The sequence below is a fragment of the Gavia stellata genome, chromosome 6 (genome assembly GCF_030936135.1).
Source record: "Gavia stellata isolate bGavSte3 chromosome 6, bGavSte3.hap2, whole genome shotgun sequence".
In the NCBI taxonomy this organism is placed as follows: domain Eukaryota; kingdom Metazoa; phylum Chordata; class Aves; order Gaviiformes; family Gaviidae; genus Gavia; species Gavia stellata.
The window spans coordinates 43,130,193-43,148,723 of record NC_082599.1 but is presented as its reverse complement, the minus strand read 5'-3'; the positions used below and the strand labels follow the sequence as shown (position 1 = coordinate 43,148,723).

Genomic DNA, 18,531 nt, shown 5'->3' with positions numbered 1-18,531 from the left:
TACAAGCACTGTAGTCTGCCAGATTAAATTTTGTGAATACCAACCTGCTAATCCTTAAATTCCCAATTTGATTTGAGATTTGTTAGATAGATAGAGACTATGCCAAAAATTTCCAGATGATCAGATCCTTTTCCCGAATTCCACCCCCTGGATACACAGAGGTAACAGCTCACAGAAAAAGCCAGGCTGAGAGCAGACAATGGCCATATGAGTTCTCAGTGTATACCTGACCTACAGATGGACAGTGAAGAGTCTTAATGTGTTTTCACTTTATTCTTTGATTATCTCTGCATCTACAATCACATTCTCATGTTAGTCAATACTTACGGAAGTCTCTTAAAGACATACTTTGGCAGAAGCTATGAAAGGAAATAATTCCAGACATGATGGTCATTTAATTGGCTTTACTCATGAATCAGAATTAATTCACACAAGAAAGGCACAGGCATCTTTGGAGACAATCAGCTCACACTGAATTTTATTGCTTTGCCCCTCTCTAAAATGAAATGCGGTCCTATAAAAGGAAAGGGAGATGATGGCACTCACCTTACATCCCTCACAAGCACTGACACCATAGTGATATCCGGATGACTTGTCTTGACAGACAAAACAGGGCTTGTAAACACGAGGGGGTGGAAGTGGTGAAGGAGGGCTCGGAACAAGTTCCTCAGAACTGGTGCTCTGAGTTTCAACTGCTACAAAAGAAAAAAGAAATATAATTGAATGATTCATGAATTAATTTTAAATTACTAATTATTTACTGTATTATAACTATCAAACTGACCTGTATCTATCTTTGTATAATAAACATTCATTTGTCTTTCCTAGCCCCTCACTACAAGAAGGGCATTGAGGTGCTGGAGCGTGTCCAGAGAAGGGCGACGAAGCTGGTGAGGGGTCTGGAACACAAGTCTGATGAGGAGCGGCTGAGGGAACTGGGGTTGTTCAGCCTGGAGAAGAGGAGGCTGAGGGGAGACCTTATCGCTCTCTACAACTCCCTGAAAGGGGGTTGCAGAGAGGTGGGTGTTGGTCTCTTCTCCCAAGTGACAAGTGATAGGACAAGAGGAAATGGCCTCAAGTTGCACCAGGGGAGGTTCAGGCTGGATATTAGGAAAAATTTCTTTACTGAGAGAGTAGTGAAACATTGGAATAGGCTGCCCAGGGAAGTGGTGGAGTCACCCTCCCTGGAGGTATTCAAGGAGCGTGTAGATGTGGCATTGTGGGATGTGGCTTGATGGGCATGGTGCTGTGTGGTGTGGGTGGGTTGTTTTGGTGTGGGTTGTGGTGTGTTTTGTGGTTTGTAGGTGATTTTGGTTTTTTGTGGTTGGTGTGGGTTTTTTTTTTGTGTGGGTTTTTTTTTTTTTTATGGTTGGACTTGATGATCTTACAGGTCTTTTCCAACCTTAGTGATTCTGTGAAAATTTAAGGGGAACTAAAGTAAGGCAAGTAGTGACAGGACTACACGCTATAGCCTCAAAAGCTTATTTTTAAGTACCTGATCATTTTTCATGATCCAGCTACTCAACACCACAAAAGCTTCAGCTCACATCAGATATATGGCTTGAATCTCTCCAAAAATGGACAACCTTGGGCTCGTGTTCTGGTTTTAGCCTATTGGACCCCATGCAATTCATGTGTGCATGCTGGATATCAGCCTTCAAAGGGAAACTGTTAGTGACATGTAGCCTTCCAATCAGTACCTACTTTCGGGATAGGTCTTGTATCTCTTGCCTTTGTCTACAAAAGGTAACACTTCCAATATGCAATTGTGCCACAACAGGATAAGGGCATGCGTCAGGACATACGTAAAGAGACATATGACTAAGTGTAAGACCTGAAGTGAAAATTACCTGAACAAGTAGTCTTTTTTTCATCTGTAAAACTAGCACAACCCAGCAACACCTCCTTACCTACCTTCCAATTTGTAACGTGAGGAAACCTCTCTGAGAAAAAGCTACTTAGACGTTATGACCCCACATCCCTTTATTGCCTTAATATTTCTAGCTGGTCATTTGTTTTGAACCTGCTGAAAAGCCAGTTATCCCTTTTAGGGAAAGGACATGAAAGCTCTATGATGAGAGATAAGACATGCGAACTACATCTTTCCAAAACATCTGCATTAGTTTTCTGTGATATGCTGTCATCATTCCTCACATTTATTGTGGATGTACAATACATTTTCATGTTTCACCTAGCTGTTCTGCTGCTTCTCAGATAAATCCCTCTAACTTTTCAACCCATATACAGAAATGACAGGATCTGTGAACTCAGATCTACCCAGAAATATTAGGCACTATCAGCAGAGCTAAATCTCAAGAGTACTAACAGCAGGCCCTAAAGAATATTACTCAATGGAAAATCTTACACAAGATTTACTGTACATGATATTTTTCAGATTACGAAGATGATACATTTGTATTAAACTCATGATTCATTGTCAACCCGTGTTCTGCAGAATTCACAGAGGGCATCATGGAGCACGATGCAACTTCTGATTACTTGGGAGAAGGGACCCTTTCGCCCATTTTTACTTGGGTTAAGCTACTATCAACTTCAAGGACAGACATTTCTTCAGAAGAAAATAAATGCTAGAGAGACGTGTTAAAGGCTCTGATTCTAAGCAAAGAAATATCTTTCCGACGGGAACAATTTATTTATATATCTAACAATAATGAGGCTGTGAAAAAATAGAAAACAGAAAAGTAAAATAGTAAAATAACATGTGGCTCCATAAATTGTGACGTTAAGACAATGTCCAGAACTATACTTATTTTTTTCAGCATCAAATACACTGAACCTTGGCAAACCAAAAATATACAGGTTGCTACTCAACCAAGCAAATTTTACAGAAGTTTTTTCTTAATGAAAACAGAGATGAGAATAATAATTTCTTTTCAACAGTAATTTTTGGTATTTAAGAGAGACAGAGAGTGCTCTGTTATTGATCTCTGCACAGCCATCCTGCTTGAATCAATAATCTATTAGTACTTTTAAATTAAAGTTAGATTCATCAAATGCCCTTGAGAGGCCTCAAACATTCTGTGCCTTATTTCATGCTCATACATGAATTATGGTGGCTTCCAATCAGTCTGTGGAATGACAAAATTTTAGCTTTAAAACTCTAATACCAGCAGACAATGTGTTTCGTATTAGCTCATTCAACTCTCCCAGTCCATCTAAAAGGCAGTTTTTAGGCTCCCCATGGGAGAACAAGGTTGTGTCATTCAATAAAACAACTGCACTCCTGCAATCCTTCCGTGATTTCAGTTTGGGGAAAACAGTCTTTGAGGAATAATACCGATACACTTCTGCTTTTTTGATGATTTCATCCTAAACAAGCACCAGCATCCAATAGTAGTGTTCAAACCACGAACCATATGTACAACAGAGGTCTGTCAGGCACTGGCCAAGCACCAGGAACTTGTGATAGCCAGAAGACATTAAGCAACCAGCTCAGTTTATAAATACACAACATAGTCAGCAACTGAGGAGCTGAAGGTGCTGCTAGAGAATTTTTTTTCTGGACAATCTGAAAAGAGCCAATGTAAACCAGAAGACCCTCCCTAAAACACCTATACATACATGCCACTAAAAGGCCTTATCTACTTAATATAATACTTGCATCAGCTCAGCAACTGTCTAGAAAGTTTGATTTTGTTTTGTAAGAAAACCCAGGTTGGGAACGTTCACTTTTGATCGCAGGCAAGATATACAGCTTTCTGGAGAAGGCTTGAACTCTGGTTACACATGTTCGACTCTTACTCTGGCTTCTGACTTACTATTCTTGCCTGGATTTAGCCTTTTTAACTCTTTATTTGAAAATGTACGTACTGCCAGCATGGAAGTGCAGAAATCCAATGCAGGCATCTGTAGCAATTCATGCTCAGCAGGTATAAAGCGTTCTTTCTGTATCATGTCGGTGGCTGGTGGACGCACGACAGCAGAACCTGCTGCCTTCTATGCATGTCTGCACATGCAAGGTGGAAAAAAGGAAAGGATGGGGGGCAGACAGTTGACATTTCTAAAAGAGGCATTTTTAAAGCAGTCTTACAATTTTAGGAAGAATTAAAAAAAAATAAAAAATGGTACTTCTTTCCATGCCCTGCTGTCTTGTCCTGCGGGATGTGACACTCCAGGGTCCCTACTCACCTGAGAAAACAGAGCTTCAGTGCCGTCACCCAACACCTGAATGCCGCTTAAGCACACAGGGACTCTCAAACAATCGGTCACTTCACAATTCCTAAGATGTCTGAAATATTTCTAAAGGTTAGATAAAGCAGCAGATAAGATCTTTAAAAGCACAGTGTGCTTTGTGAGAGCTAATTTACTGCCAGCTAAACCATGTTGACAGATGGAAGAGGTATTTTACTTTGTGACCAACTAGGAGCAGGCAGGCATTATGAAATGCCCTGTGTTTCGCTAGAAACCTAGATTATTAAGCGTGTATGTTAATGCACACTTTGGACAGTTGAGTCTTAAAAGAATAAGAAGTTGTAAAGCAAATGGCATTTCCTGGATAGCCTCAAGGGAATTTTGAATACTGAGCTAAGGGTCCCTGGTGGGAAGCAGCAATTTCAGCTAATTAGGGTGAATAGCAAAGTGTTGCATTTGGTCAAAACATTCTGTTAACCCTCATTTTTGTTGGCACCAACAAGAGTCTGGATTTTTTGCCCCCCCCCCCCCCCTTTTTTTTTTGTGAATTCACTGCAGGAGTGCAAGGCACACAGCACACATACATTAGGCAGAAAGTCAAAGGAAACGCCAAAGTTCAACTAAAGTACAAGTAATTAGAACCAGATTCTCTGCTGCTTGTATGTGTGCATTTGATTGTAGAAGTTATTTATAAGCCTCCAAACATTTGAAAAAATAACTATATACTGTAGATCATTTAATTTTTATGTCTCGTCTGGAAAAAAAAGTCTGCTTTTAATCATCTTCCAGGAAAGAGCCAGGAACTGGGAAAGTGGGTCTCGATTGTTTCAATACAAATTTCTCTCTTTCATGTGCCACATAAAACTATACTATAAAATTAAATCCAAAATATCATTGACTCAACCCCCCCCCTCCGATTTTTTTTTAATAAAATACTTCTTTGAATTTGTCATGCTTAAATAGTTTGCATTGTTACGAGGGTTTTTATTTTTTTTTAAACTGTTGTTTGGAAGACAGACAAGGGGAGAAGAAAAAAAAAAAAGAGTGAGAGAGAAAGAAAACATTATCATGGAGACTTGCCAGCCTTGACTTAGTAACCTGGCCATGACCCTCCAGCGAGTGTGTGTTTGACCCGGTCACACATGACTCTGGCTGCGTACTGTTGCTGGGTTATAAGTCCCAGATATTTTTACCATATATACAACAGGTGGGGATCACAGACAACAGAAAAGAGGAAAACAAAGTCTTCCCTTGTGTGAAGACTCCCATTTTCTCCCTTGCAAAGAAAACAACACAAAGCAAAGAAGTCGTCCCACTATTTCACGTATTGGCACTCGCTATCCTGGATCCTTGTTTTACCTGGGGGTTGATGGCACGGAGGTGGAGTGGGCTGATGGCAGGACAGAGGAAAAGGCTCAGCGGAAGCCATGTGCAAATGTTAATCAACGCAAAATGAATTACCAAACTGTAACATCGGAACCACAATCAAAAATCCTTCCTCACAGGGCTGGGTATGCATCGAGGTTCAGGAGGGAATGCTTTTTATTATGAGTGAACACAACACACCTGGATTAAAACATAGGCTGCCACAATAACTCCAGATCGAGATAATACTATCAGGATTTTCAGTACTTAAGAAAGTATGTCTTCCACATTCGAGGGTTTCTTTTTTATTATTTGTGTCTTGCTAGCTGCACATATCTGCCTTAAAGCCATGATGTTGAATGTAAGTTATTCTATTTTAATTCTTCATTACCATTTTCCCAGCATTAATTCTAATCAAGTCATAGTTCACCTCTACAGGACTGTCTAGGTCTTAAAAAAAGGCATGATTTAGGCTGAAAGCCAAAAAACCCCTCTAAGTCTCAAGGTTTGCTTTTAGACTGAAAAGGGGCATTCCACTTTCAACAGGGACATCAGAAGATGAAACTTTATGACCTGCTTTCTGCTTGAGGGTGCCCAATCCAAAGTGGTCCCTGTCTGTTATTTGAAAAGCTAAAAGCGTATCCTACAAACAGATTTTCACAACGAGCTGCTCAGGATTCCTACAGTATGATGAAAATAACAACAAACCTAGCAAGAAGTAGAGGTTATGGAGCTCAGAAGCCCAATCTGGAAGGTCTTACTAACGGACAAACTGCACACAAGGTCACCTAAAAGATGCCTTGGACCAGGTCATTTTAAGAGCCATGCCTAGGGCACAGGCTGCTGCTGCCAACAGCTATCTCAGACAAGGTGCAAGCCCTGATAGGCGCAGCTGAGTTGGCAGAAGTCTCTAGAGCCGAAGTGCTTTTGCTGTTACGACTCTTGTCAGTGAAAGAGCGATACGGACAGCTGGCTTCTGTCCCGTCGCATGTGGGAGAAGAGGGGTCCTGCTGAACTCTGCCCTCCGCCTTGTGAGTACAAGAAGCAGTTCAGCACACTCTCTGCTCCGATATCCTTACCCTAATGAAGTTCCAAGTACAAATTTGGCCATTGCTCCACTGCAGGCAGACATACCATCAGGACAGTATTTTCTTCCCTCACCCTTTTGCATCTTGTGTATTTAGACAGTACACTATTTTGGGCAGGGTCTCAGAATATGCTGTACAGTAACCGGCAACGCAGGACCTTCAAGCGCTATTCCAATGCAAATAACAGTAATGATTGTGATCCTGCCAAGTCAAAAGGTGTTTGAAAGAATGAACCTTGAAAGGCCTCCATAACCTTGAGGGGAGCCATTACTTGCAAAGCAGATCCTTGGAGCGCTTTCATTTTAACTATTTTAGCATTTCAGTGCTGAAACGCAGACTAACTTCAAAGGATGAGTCAAAAAAAAACCATGGCTTCCTCATAGTCAGCAAATGCCTTTGCTGCCTGTATACCAAGTTGTATTTGCCAACTGGAATGGCAGAAAATAAGTATTTACACTCATCTGCTGCATCTGCCCCAGTTTAGAACTGGGAGAGAGCGAGCTGCATCATATTCCTTCGTGCCTTTCATCAACAAAATTGCCAAGTTTCAATTGCAAATCTATAATGTTAACCAGCAGTCACGTAACGTAAGTCAGCGGAGTCAATGGATACCAATCTTGGCCATAGGACAGAAGTACAGCCCTTTGAAACCTTTATTCGCATCAGGTGATTAGGGCCAGGAAATAAAGTTCAGCATCCTACTACCAGCATAGCAGACCTATCCAGATTCGTCTGCAGTAAAGCAGAGGACAACAGCATCTATCTTTTGGTTATCCTTCTGTTCTAGTCTCATAATACAATTTCTGTTCCTTAGCAGCTAACTTCTTCATTTGTAGCATAGATTTTATTATTCCCAAAAATATCCTCTATCGGCTGCCCAGTGAAGGGTGGGGATTTTTTTGTAACACACTTTTCCATTATGCCACAATCTGGCCTCGTAATTAATCCATTTGTTAAGCATGCAAATTCAGTTACCTGCCTTTACAGTGCCATTTATTAAGGTACTGCAGGGGCCCCACCTGCCAGCCCATCCTCCCAGGTGACATTCCTGCACAGATCACAGACACCCTGAGTGACCCACCTCGGGCCGCTGTCCCTGCCATGCAGCACAGCCTGCAGCACTTCTGGTCCTGCCATATTTAGCAGCATGAAAGATCCTGCTCTCTTCTACCTATCTGATCTACAAGCATGGTTCCTGCCACGCCACTATGTGAATATCCCGTGAGCATTCATATTTTTACCTTTGTAACAGTTAAGTGAGATAAGGGAAGAGCTATTCTTCGTGCTTTACGGATGGGAAACAGAAGCACTGACAGCCTAAGAGCTTGATTTGCTTGGGTCTTAAATTCCTAGAAAAATGCAAGCAGTAGCCAACTGGGATTTTCAACAGCAACCGACAACGTAGCTGTAGCTCTAGCAATATAGCCTTACGTGCCTTGCCCCAAGTTACACATGAGATACATGACAGAGCAGGGAACTCAATTAAGAGTGTGCTCAGTCCCTCTAATGTGAGGGCTCCAAAGCACCCCCAAGTCTGCATGTGCACCCCTCTCACCTGCTGACTGCCAGGCAGGACAGGGCTGGGTACCTTCTGCCCCCGAGAGCCACCACTACTGCTGGCAGGGAAGTCAGGAGAGATGATGGAAGGCTCGTCTTCATTTTCTGATCTCCATGGCCAGCTAAGAATCGACTTTCTGTAAGACTACCCCACCGTATATACAATTACACAGGAATGTACCATCAGACAACAGACTTGCCCCGAGAGAAGTCCCGAATCCTCTCCTGAAGGCAACTCAGCAGTACCCATGCACGTGGGCGCTGTCTTCCACACAGGCATGAGCAACATCAGAAACTGCCACAGAAACCTCTACTCTTGACTATCCTGTCCAAGCCAACATCAGCCTCACACACCGCCAAGACATAAGCCTGAATATACCCGGCTAGTCTTATATATTGAGCACACATGAGCTGGAAATCACCAATATACCTTGACCATGTATTTCTGAACACAAACGCCCTGAACCCTTTTTCTGAAGCTGCTGCATCATTTTGTTGTGTCCCACAGGTATTCTGGAGAGGAGCCGTCACTGCAGCCACCTCCAGTGCTTCTCCCAGTAAAGCCAGGACTTCTGGCAACTACATACTCTACACACATATTCACTACAACTAGCAGTAAAGGACAACGAGGAGGCTGCAGCCGCTCTGTAAGAGCACATTCATATACTGTAGGTTTGCTCAGGAGGGTATTTTCAAACAGGAGTAAGGTTTACCCCAGTCTGCAATGCCTGGTTCTCAAGCACCAGCTCCACTAAACCCAGGGATGGTATGTATAACTAGCATAGGAGATTTGTGTTCACATCACCTTTTCAAAGAAAATGATACTGTTTTTCAGGCTGGTGCTTTTTTATTTTTTTACAGTTATATCAACAAAGCAGTTCTACATTTGGGTTTACGTATCTGTGTAGCCAGAGTGATGCATTTACACCTAGGCAAACATAGAAGGCAGAAAGCTTGTCAGGATTAATTATATCAGGGACAAGAACTGAGTCTGGTTATACCTGAGTTACTCTCAGGACAGCAAGACTTAATGACGTGCTAGTAACTGAGAAAGAGGAGCGTCTTTCACTAAATAAATGGCCAGGCAGACACCATGAGGGAGTCAGGGTGAAAGCAACAGACAGGATGGCCGGAGGGTTTGGCAGGCAGGGCAGAGTTTACAGGGCAGCAGCTCATCACTTTGTATTAGGAGCCTACCTTCAAAATGAAAAAGAAAACATGTTAAATGAAAAAAATAAATCGTACGGAAAACTGAAGAAAAACATCCGAAAGATGCTAGCTCTGTAGTTTTTTCAGGTCGGTGGTTTTCTGCCTGGCCACTACCATGCAAAATTGCATCAGTCTCACATGAAAATTCCGCATTATTGCAAAACTGAAAAATAGGATCTTCTTAAAAAACGTATATATAATTGTGCTATCATCTGCGTGAAGTTAGATTTTCCTTTGAAAATGAACTTTTCTTACAATTCAGGCCCTGTTTGCTTTACCAGTGAATTCCCAAGGTCAGATCCTCATCTGGAGTAAAGTGGCATCGGCAAAGAAGTGACACAAATGTAGAGAGGATGAGAACTCTGGCTTCTTTATTCTTTATTTATGAAAATGGAGCCTATTTCTGTGGCCTATTGATACAACTGTGGTGTCACAGATTCAGCATGTTTTCCCTGCAGGATCAAAAATAAGAAAAAAGGCACATTGTGAGGGACAAAACACTTAAAAATAAAAGGCATCTGATTCTTCTTTCAGATCTGTTTTACAGTGTTGTCACCCCACCAGTTCCAAGAAAGACTCTTGACTTGTAAACATAAATGGGAGAAAACTCAGATCCAGTGTCTTCAATAACAAGTAAAAATTGCAAGGGAAATTAAATAGTTACTACAATCTCTACACACATCCAGATATTTTACTAAGTCATAAAGTCTCCATTTATAGTTATTAAATGTTTTATAGTGTTTTGAGGACTTTTCTTTTATCTTCAAATCTTTTCAAGCATCCAAACAGAATAATTCATGAGTATTATACTGAAGGAAAGATTTTATTCTTCAAAACTCGCCTCCTATCCAAGTTGGTATTAGTTTTCGGTATTACTATGTCTGCCAAATAAATTTTTTATTTTCTATATATTCAACATGTTCTTATGACACCATTCATCATGACTTTTTGCTGTGGCTTGAATCCAGCAAGAAAATGAGTGTTTTAATATCTTGAATCATGTAATACTATTACACTGTTGTTCAGTACCACATGGACAGAATAACACTGTTGTGCTCTATTTGGAAACACAGTAGAACTGACTTGCTGTGTCATATTTTACGTATAATTCTATTTCTCAAACTTTAGGACCATTAATTCAGAACATTTTGATCTTTACGTGTTTTTAAATCTTAAAATTAAAAGTGACTCAACAAGAGCCAATTCAGTGATCAAAACTACTTCAAGTAAGTATAGCAGCAGTTAAAATGCTTATCATCCCAATTAATTTGTATTACAGCCACACTGCTGGATATCACTAATTGATTTATATACCCTCCTTTCTATAGCCATTTACAAGGGCAATTATGAACTCCATCACATACGTTTAAATGGGTTACATTAGAATAATATCTAGAAACTAGACTGCTGAACTTAAAATCTTTAAGAACAGGTAAATTCTTCATTAATTGGTATGCTATCCATCCACTACAAATGGCCTATAACCTTTCAGGCAGTACACGGTGCTAATATTTCACTTTTCATGGGCAGTTTGGGGTTGACTCCAATGATGAGCTCCACCGCTATTTTTAATTGTTTTTAAAATTGCGTATTATAGGCAGCAGTAAACACTTACAAATTAGTATTATACCATCCACAGCTTTCTGCAAAGCGTGGTTTCTATAAACAAGTTAAAACGCATACATCTGTAAATAATAAGTATAAGTATGCTGAATTTAATGAATAAGGGCACTAAAAGAAATTGAACGGTAGGGGTTCAGCAATTAGAGTAACTGCCCATTTTATTAAAAATGTATTGTTTCCAGCTTTCGCTTTAGAAGACTTTTATTGCTCTGCTAATTCTAAGTTTTGATTTCCTTAGAAAAGAAGGTCTAACTCCTTATTTTCTTTGACAGTGCCCTGTCACACAGCCACTCGCTTTTTTTACAAGGCAACGGACAACTGTGAAGCTTTGTATCTCATTGCTCGGGATCTCACTCTCAGGCCCTCGCTGCAGACCTTTTTTTGGCTCTATGCCACCCAGAGGTACGATTCTTTATTGAGTAAGGTTTCATCCCACAACAGGGACGGGGATGAAACCTGCTGAACCAGCAAACCCCAGGCAGCCACCCCCTGGCCCTTTCCCAGAGGTTACCAACCCTCCAGCGGAGCAGGCGGAAAAGCACACATCCAGCTTCCCAGCCGTGCCGCCGCGAAACAGGGCCATTTGCTGAAGCTGGCAAGGCTCGGGGCCGTGAAATGGAGCCATGCGTTTCCTCCTGCTGTGCAGCAGCAGCCTCCCGCAGAGGACAGGGCAGTGCGTAGACTGGGAGAAGCAAAACGTAGCTTCTTAAACTAAGCAGATATCCCACTACACACCTCCCATGCCCCTAATGTTACTGCAGTGAACCTCTGGGGTACCTCTGCTTGTATATAGATGTTTTACATCCACGTAGCTTACTTCCCGAGTAAGCGTTAAGACTATTCTTTACACTAGCCTAATTGCACCCACATTGCTGCACTGCTGCAACTGTGGGGGTATAATTAAAACAATACGTTATTTCCATTTAGGCTTGAAATAATAACAGGAAAAAATGGCTTTCATCACTTGAGCTTATCTGCAACTAGAAGGGCAGTCAGACCAAAACTTAACCTTTCTGACATCCTCCAGCACACATACCTTTGCAACACCTGAGACCAAAACAGGGCCAAACTCTGTCCTCCTTCATCCCCTCAGCATGCCAGACCAGGACAATGTATTACTAAAAGCAGCTCACCTCAACATTTCTGATGCTAATTTAAGAAATTCAAGTTTATGGAATAGTTAAGAAATGAGCACTGCCAGTATCTTTTGAAGGGGCAAATAAAATATACAGTCTATCAAGCCGTAATGCTTGCCTGAGTGAAATTTCAATATTTCTGAATTGAATACCTGCCAGACAAAAGATGATAACACAGTGGGGAAGGCACCATGAAAAACTAAGACACTACCAGATTTCCTCTGCTTGTAATTCAGAGTCCTTGCCATTGAGTTTACATAATATTTTATATCTTTTTTTTATTATTTTTATAGGTGCACTTTACTTTCTGCCAGTGCGGTTAACCTGGCAAACATCCCTCTGCCCCTTTCACAGTAGGTGCAGCAGAAGCTGAAAGCTGGGAAGGAGCTCGGTGTCCTAGAGCCAAGAGGTAGCGGCACTGCAACCGTGGCTCAGAGCACACCTTACTCTCTGCCTAGAAGACCAAAGATCAATAAAATAAGTCATTCACAAGAGACTGGAGACAAGATGAGTACCACGACTGGAAAGAATGTTTTCCAATATTCTGTTCTCCTATTCTCTACCCCCAATGGATTTTCCTATTAAATCCTTGGAGTGAGGAATGCTATAATTTTACCTGTATGTCATCTGTCAGTACCATTCTCACTTGGAAGAGAAAAAATATGCACACACTGTACTGTAGGCAAGCACACATGTGCTAGCAGTATTCCCCAGTCACCTGGTCTTTCTTATTTAATACCTACCTTCAACAGTGACATGGAGGTTTTTTGCCCAGCTAAGCTGCTCACAATCGACTGCAATATCCCAGCCTTATGAACAGGGAAAATGTCAAGCATACTTTATAGAGAATATGGCAAAAAGGAAATCCTTCTTTTCCAAAGAGCTGGACAAGCAACATTCAGTCCTCACACCTGTTGTCCCAAGAAACTTAAGGCGAAGCTTATGCTTTGAAAAAGGGAAGTTACTTTTTCAAGTGAGATAAAACTTCAGAAGATCTCTGGCTACTGTGCTTTAAGAATTTTGAAATGTCTATATTGTGATTATCCAATAGTACACATATGCATGTAAGTAAGTTTCACAAAACATATACTTTTAGGGGAAAAAAAACCCCTTTTCCTGCCATGTTTGAGAGATTTGGGCCATCTTTTTTCTGTAGAAATTAAGCTCATTTTTACAAATGCTTCTCCAGTTGTCGCGGTTGGAAAAAATACGTAATTAAATGTAAATTCATTCAGTGCCATCTTCCCGAATTTGCTGAGGGACAGCTTTAGTGCCTCCGCTGATACCGAAAGGATTCTGAAGCCACAGCAAAGTATTATTGACAACACACCGAGGCTATTAAAAAAAATGTGGATAGTAGTGGAATTGCCTATAAGACTACCCGTTTCACTTCAAGGTCCAGGAAACCTCCAACCTGTGGCACTAGTACTTCATGGAGTGACTGTGACAAGGCAGAGCACCCATTTTAAGGAATTAGTAAAATACAATGGCATGGGGTTGTTAGTAAGAAGTAATTTTTTTTAATTTCTTAGTATTTGCACAAGTCTGACAACTGTACAGCAGCATATAATTGCCCAAAACTGTAACATACCTAGGTAAGCTTTCCACAGAGTAAGTTTAATATGCTTTCCTTTACTTCCCTTTGTAAGGTCTGATCCCATTTTGTACCTCATTACATGGACCTCTTGGAAATTTAAGGAAATCTTATTAGTTCTTTTTCCACATTTTAACCCACCAGATATCCAAAAGATTGCTATAAAAAGAATAATGAAAAAAAAAAAAAAGAGTAACCTGTGGACCCAAGAGATGCTCTCTGAGAAAACACCTCTGACCAGTTCACCCTGGCATCAACCCCTATGGGCAACCCCAGTGCACGGGCAATCCCAGTGGGACAGCTCTCACACCACCCAGGCACAGGGGAGACCCCGCTGTTCCACGGCACCCCCGGCATTTGCAAACCAGTTTGCCTGATCACTGCCTTCTATTGTTTCCTGAGATAAGCAGGGCCCCAGTGAACAATTAAAGCTTTCAATAAATAATCTGTAAGCACATTCATTTGATTTACTGTTATTTGATACAGCAGTTAGTTTCAATGGGGCAGTTACTATTGATCACATAAAGTACTACAGACAAACATGAAACACTTCCAGAACTCCATGGATTATTACTCTTTATCTGCCACTCATCTGGGTTACTTGTAATGGTTGCAAAATTTAAAATCAATAACAACAATTAGCTTTCTGTATACTCTCAGGAATGAATCACATGAAATATGGTTTGTTACAAAAATGAAAGGCTGGAGAGCTTGCAAACATGAAAGACTCTTGCAAGTAGCAAAGCTCTAAACTCATTTCTCTTGGTATTATAAAGCATCCAATAAAGGGGGTAAAGAAAAGAAAAAATACAGTATTTTAAATGCACCTGTAAGCATACACGCAATTATAAAAGGGCATTGGTAAGATTTTCAAAGTAAGTTAAAGAGATTTAGAAATACAACTTTCAAGTAAGCTGGTGAGGAAGAGGCACCAAATCTTTCCTTAGAAAATGCTGCTACAAGCCCTACAATGTCATACTCACTCCTTGACCCCTAAAGGAGTTTTGGGTTGTTAACAACGACAGGACTTGCTCGTATGTAGGGAATTGAAGACATAAGAAAAGGTCTGACTCTTCCCACTAGCTTTTACTGGAGAGTCTATCACACACACACAAAAAGGTATCTAAGTGTAAGAAATGAAAGCAAATGAAATTAATAAAACTGGAAACTGACTGTAAGGAGGGATATACATTGAAAAACACCTTTTCTCTTAGCTTCAGATTCATATAAATTAGTTGTGAATCTAATGAAATGCATGGACATAACAGTATTTTGAGATCTCTGCTAGAGTAGTAATTCCAGATAATTAAAATGCAAAGCAATAAGAGAAATGTTTTATCATTAAACTGTAACCAGAGCTCTGTGTGAAATCATCCATTCAGAAGACTTGTTTTTCATCAATTATTTGTTATTTATCTGATGTAAATATAAGAAGGTCTAATTAAAATGTATGACTCCTTATGCAGCTTCTTGTCATTAAGACCAATGAAAGCATTCTGAAGACCATAATGAAATAATTATGTTTGCCTTTAAGAATCCTCTTCAACAACACATGGCAGTGCTACACTAAATTAAAACATCAGGAACTAAATTTCTCTTGCATCTATTTCCATTTTCACTAATTATACCCCCAAGCTTTCCAATAGACCAGGCCCTAAAATTCTTTTGAAGCTGAAACAGCCTAAAGAACAGCAGCCTTTTCATAGTAATGGACTTTGATGAAGAAACAAAGGTAATGCATCCCTGGAAGCATTAATATTTCAAATAGAGTTATCATGTGAAAATATGTGTTTATTTGAAAAATGGGGAAAAGATTGTTGGTAAAGAGCCAAATACCTGTTCCAGGGAAACTGATACTCTGATTTAATCTCATTTAATTGCGTCATTCCTTCCTCGCCTTTTTTCGTCAGAGTATTTTCTTGTTCTGCACAGAAATTAAGGTTAGCGAACATGGTATTACTGGGCAGTGTCAGTGTATCATACTGTAACTAAGCTCTGCTTTCACATTTTAGTAAAGGTGGAAACAGCCCCTGTGAACAATTGCAGCGTTCATACTGGACTCCATTTCAGGGAGAGGGAAAGAGTTATTTTCCCAAACCATGTCCAGACATGCAGTGCTTCCCAACACATAGCTCGTGCTTCAACCATGAAGTCTTGCAGCGCCTCTCCAAAACACAGAGAAAGGAAAGGATTCGGATAAGGAAAAAAAAACCACAGAAGGATGTGAGTCAGCTCTGACTTCTTGCAGGCAGCCAAAGGATTCATTTCAAAACTTCGGAGAGATAATGGATCCTTATTGGCATGAGAGAAGAAGTGAATGTGGCAATACACGCAAAGCATAGAAAGACGAGCGGTTCACATACCTAACCTGCATAGCATGCGACGATATGCGCAACTAGAAAAACACAGCTGGAATGTGCTCTCTGAACTGAGAGAGGAAGGCTGAGGTTCACCGGGGGACGAGGACTTGGGAAAAGTATATTCTTCTGTTAGCCCCGCTCATCAAAGACACTTTGCACAAATATCTGAAAGACACAGGTGATTAGCCATTTGTCCTGCATTTTACATCTTGGTGTTCAAAGCTTGGGGTGAAAACAGAAGGATCTTTAAGAAAGACAGGTCTCCAAGACTTTCCAGCCAGCCGCTAAGGAAGATCTGACATATACCCTGATCCAGTAACTAGTAACATTTCTTCCTTGAATGAAAAGAACAACCCAAACAACAAAGCAATGCAAAGGAATACTCTGAAAGATGGCGGAGAAAAAAGAAAAAACCTCCTCAGACCAAAAGTTGAGAGGCAGAAGTATCAACAACTGCTTAAAACAAACACCCCCCACCCCCCCAGGACCTAATCTTAACAATAAAAAACCCTCACACACGTGACTTTTTTAGCCAGTCCTTTGACTTGTGCCCCAAGCCAAAAACGCAGATTGGTGGATCAGTGCTCTCTGCTGGGAAGGGAAGGTTTGTAGAGAAGATAGGATCTTTGATTAGAGCAACCCAGAGAGTTGTGCAAAAAACTCCAGAGGTTTGGGGCCCACAGGCATTTCCCTGCACCTGAACCAGGGTCCCAGGGAAAGCATCCGCCTGCGGATCAACCACCCCGGCGGCCACAACCCGTGCCAACGGGGAGGTTTGGGCAGGTATCGCCAGATGGCACTGTGACACAGTTTTCCAAGTCCTTTTTCTTCATGTGCGAGTGAACGTTCAGTCTTGGAACGACAGGCAGTGCTGGTCTTCCTTGTGGCTTTTGGGGTACAAGATGAGGAATAAATCAGGCACTTGGGAGATGGAGAGAGGTGAGCGGCAGAGGAGCCTGCTCCCTGCCCTGCCCTCTGCCCGCTGCCCGTCCCTGAGCAACAGTGCCGGGGGCAGGAGGCTCTGAGACCCCCGAAAGGCAGCGTACGGCTGCGCCGTGCCTCAGCACCTCTACCCCAGATTTGTATTTGTGAGCAAGTGAAATATTTAAATCAACTCAGATGCTGTTACATCCACTTATCATGCAGGAACCTGGGAATCCCTTTGGTATCAGTCACCAGCTGGCAGAGGAGTGATTCTGGTACAAGGCTGGAAGATGACAAGGAAGCCTCATAGGAAAAGAGGTACACATCTCTATATGATGTGCTGCTGCGCCACCAGCCAGCTTAGTGGAGAAGACCACTGGAGTGGTGTAATGGCCATTTCAGGAACTCACACAAGCTGCATTCAGATAAAAAAAAAAAAAAACTAAAAAAATCACAGGATGCGAGATATTTTTTGTGTTATTTGACTGCCTTTTTTTTTTTTTTTTTAATTGAACCATTCCTTCCCCTGTTTGTATCTTATGGGCACAAATGGCCTTCTAGAATTGAAGGACCAACTGAAAGAAATCTGAGTTAAATCAAACTGTGGCAGTTATCTCTGATTGGTGCAACACTGGGCAACTTGTTTAATTGCGCTGCACTTCTGATATACAAAAGGAGAACAATCTTTCTTTCTAAGAAGAAGAAAAGAAATGCTGGATGTTCATTATGCTGAACATCCAGTGCAGTGGCATGAGCTTCTACTGGTATTTCGTAAAAGTAGTGGTACATAAATACATTGAAGGCTCACTTACACAACCACTCTGTGTCTGAAACTCTTGTTAAAATCACGGGTGGAGGGTTGAGTGCATTTAAGCGCTTCATTAGATAAGGCTCTAGAAGACAGAAATACACTTAATTTGTCATTTGATTGTTGAAAGATCCTTGCTAAAAATATAGTGTTAGCCTAGAGAAAAATATTATGGTTCAATGGAAAGAGATACTCCAAACGATTAAAAGAAACTAAACGGTGCTAAAAACACTCTTTGTAGTGAGACATTTCTCTGCTCTTTTTCTTAGGGGATGCACTTAGAGGGTGAAATGTAAGTCACCAAAAGTGCATAAAACGGAAATCCATCCAAACTATGGATGGACTTTAACATCATGTCCTTAGTGGTGAAGATCCAGAGCACTCTGAGAATTTATAAATACTCATTCAAGCTTTAACCTATTAAACCTATACAAGTGTCGCTTGCATGTGTATATTTAACTTACATAGTTTTATAATATTCGGTTTATATATGGCATAAGCAGGGGAAAGAAAAATCACCTTGTCCAAGGGGAACAGAAGGTATATTATATACTCTGTGTCTAGGATTCTTTACACAGACTTGCTGGATTTTATTTCCATCTCTCTCAACAGAAGTATTTGAAGAAGCTGTAAGGCTCAAACAGAATGCTCAAAGAAAGTGGGGTCAGTTATATAAAGGCTGGCATTAGTTTGTTAAAAGTTTTTTCCTACCCAC

General features: G+C 41.0%; 1 protein-coding gene across 4 annotated transcripts in view; it reads right to left on the bottom strand.

Annotated features, from left to right (window-relative positions):
* The window catches only part of RARB (retinoic acid receptor beta), a 197,233-nt gene that overhangs the window by 68,063 nt on the left and 110,639 nt on the right, over positions 1-18,531 (bottom strand). For all 4 annotated transcript variants that reach the window (XM_059818272.1, XM_059818273.1, XM_009822347.2 and 1 more), the window contains one exon: positions 547-695. In XM_059818272.1, coding sequence (XP_059674255.1) covers positions 547-695 — 149 coding nt within the window. The remainder of the gene's footprint in view (positions 1-546; positions 696-18,531) is intronic.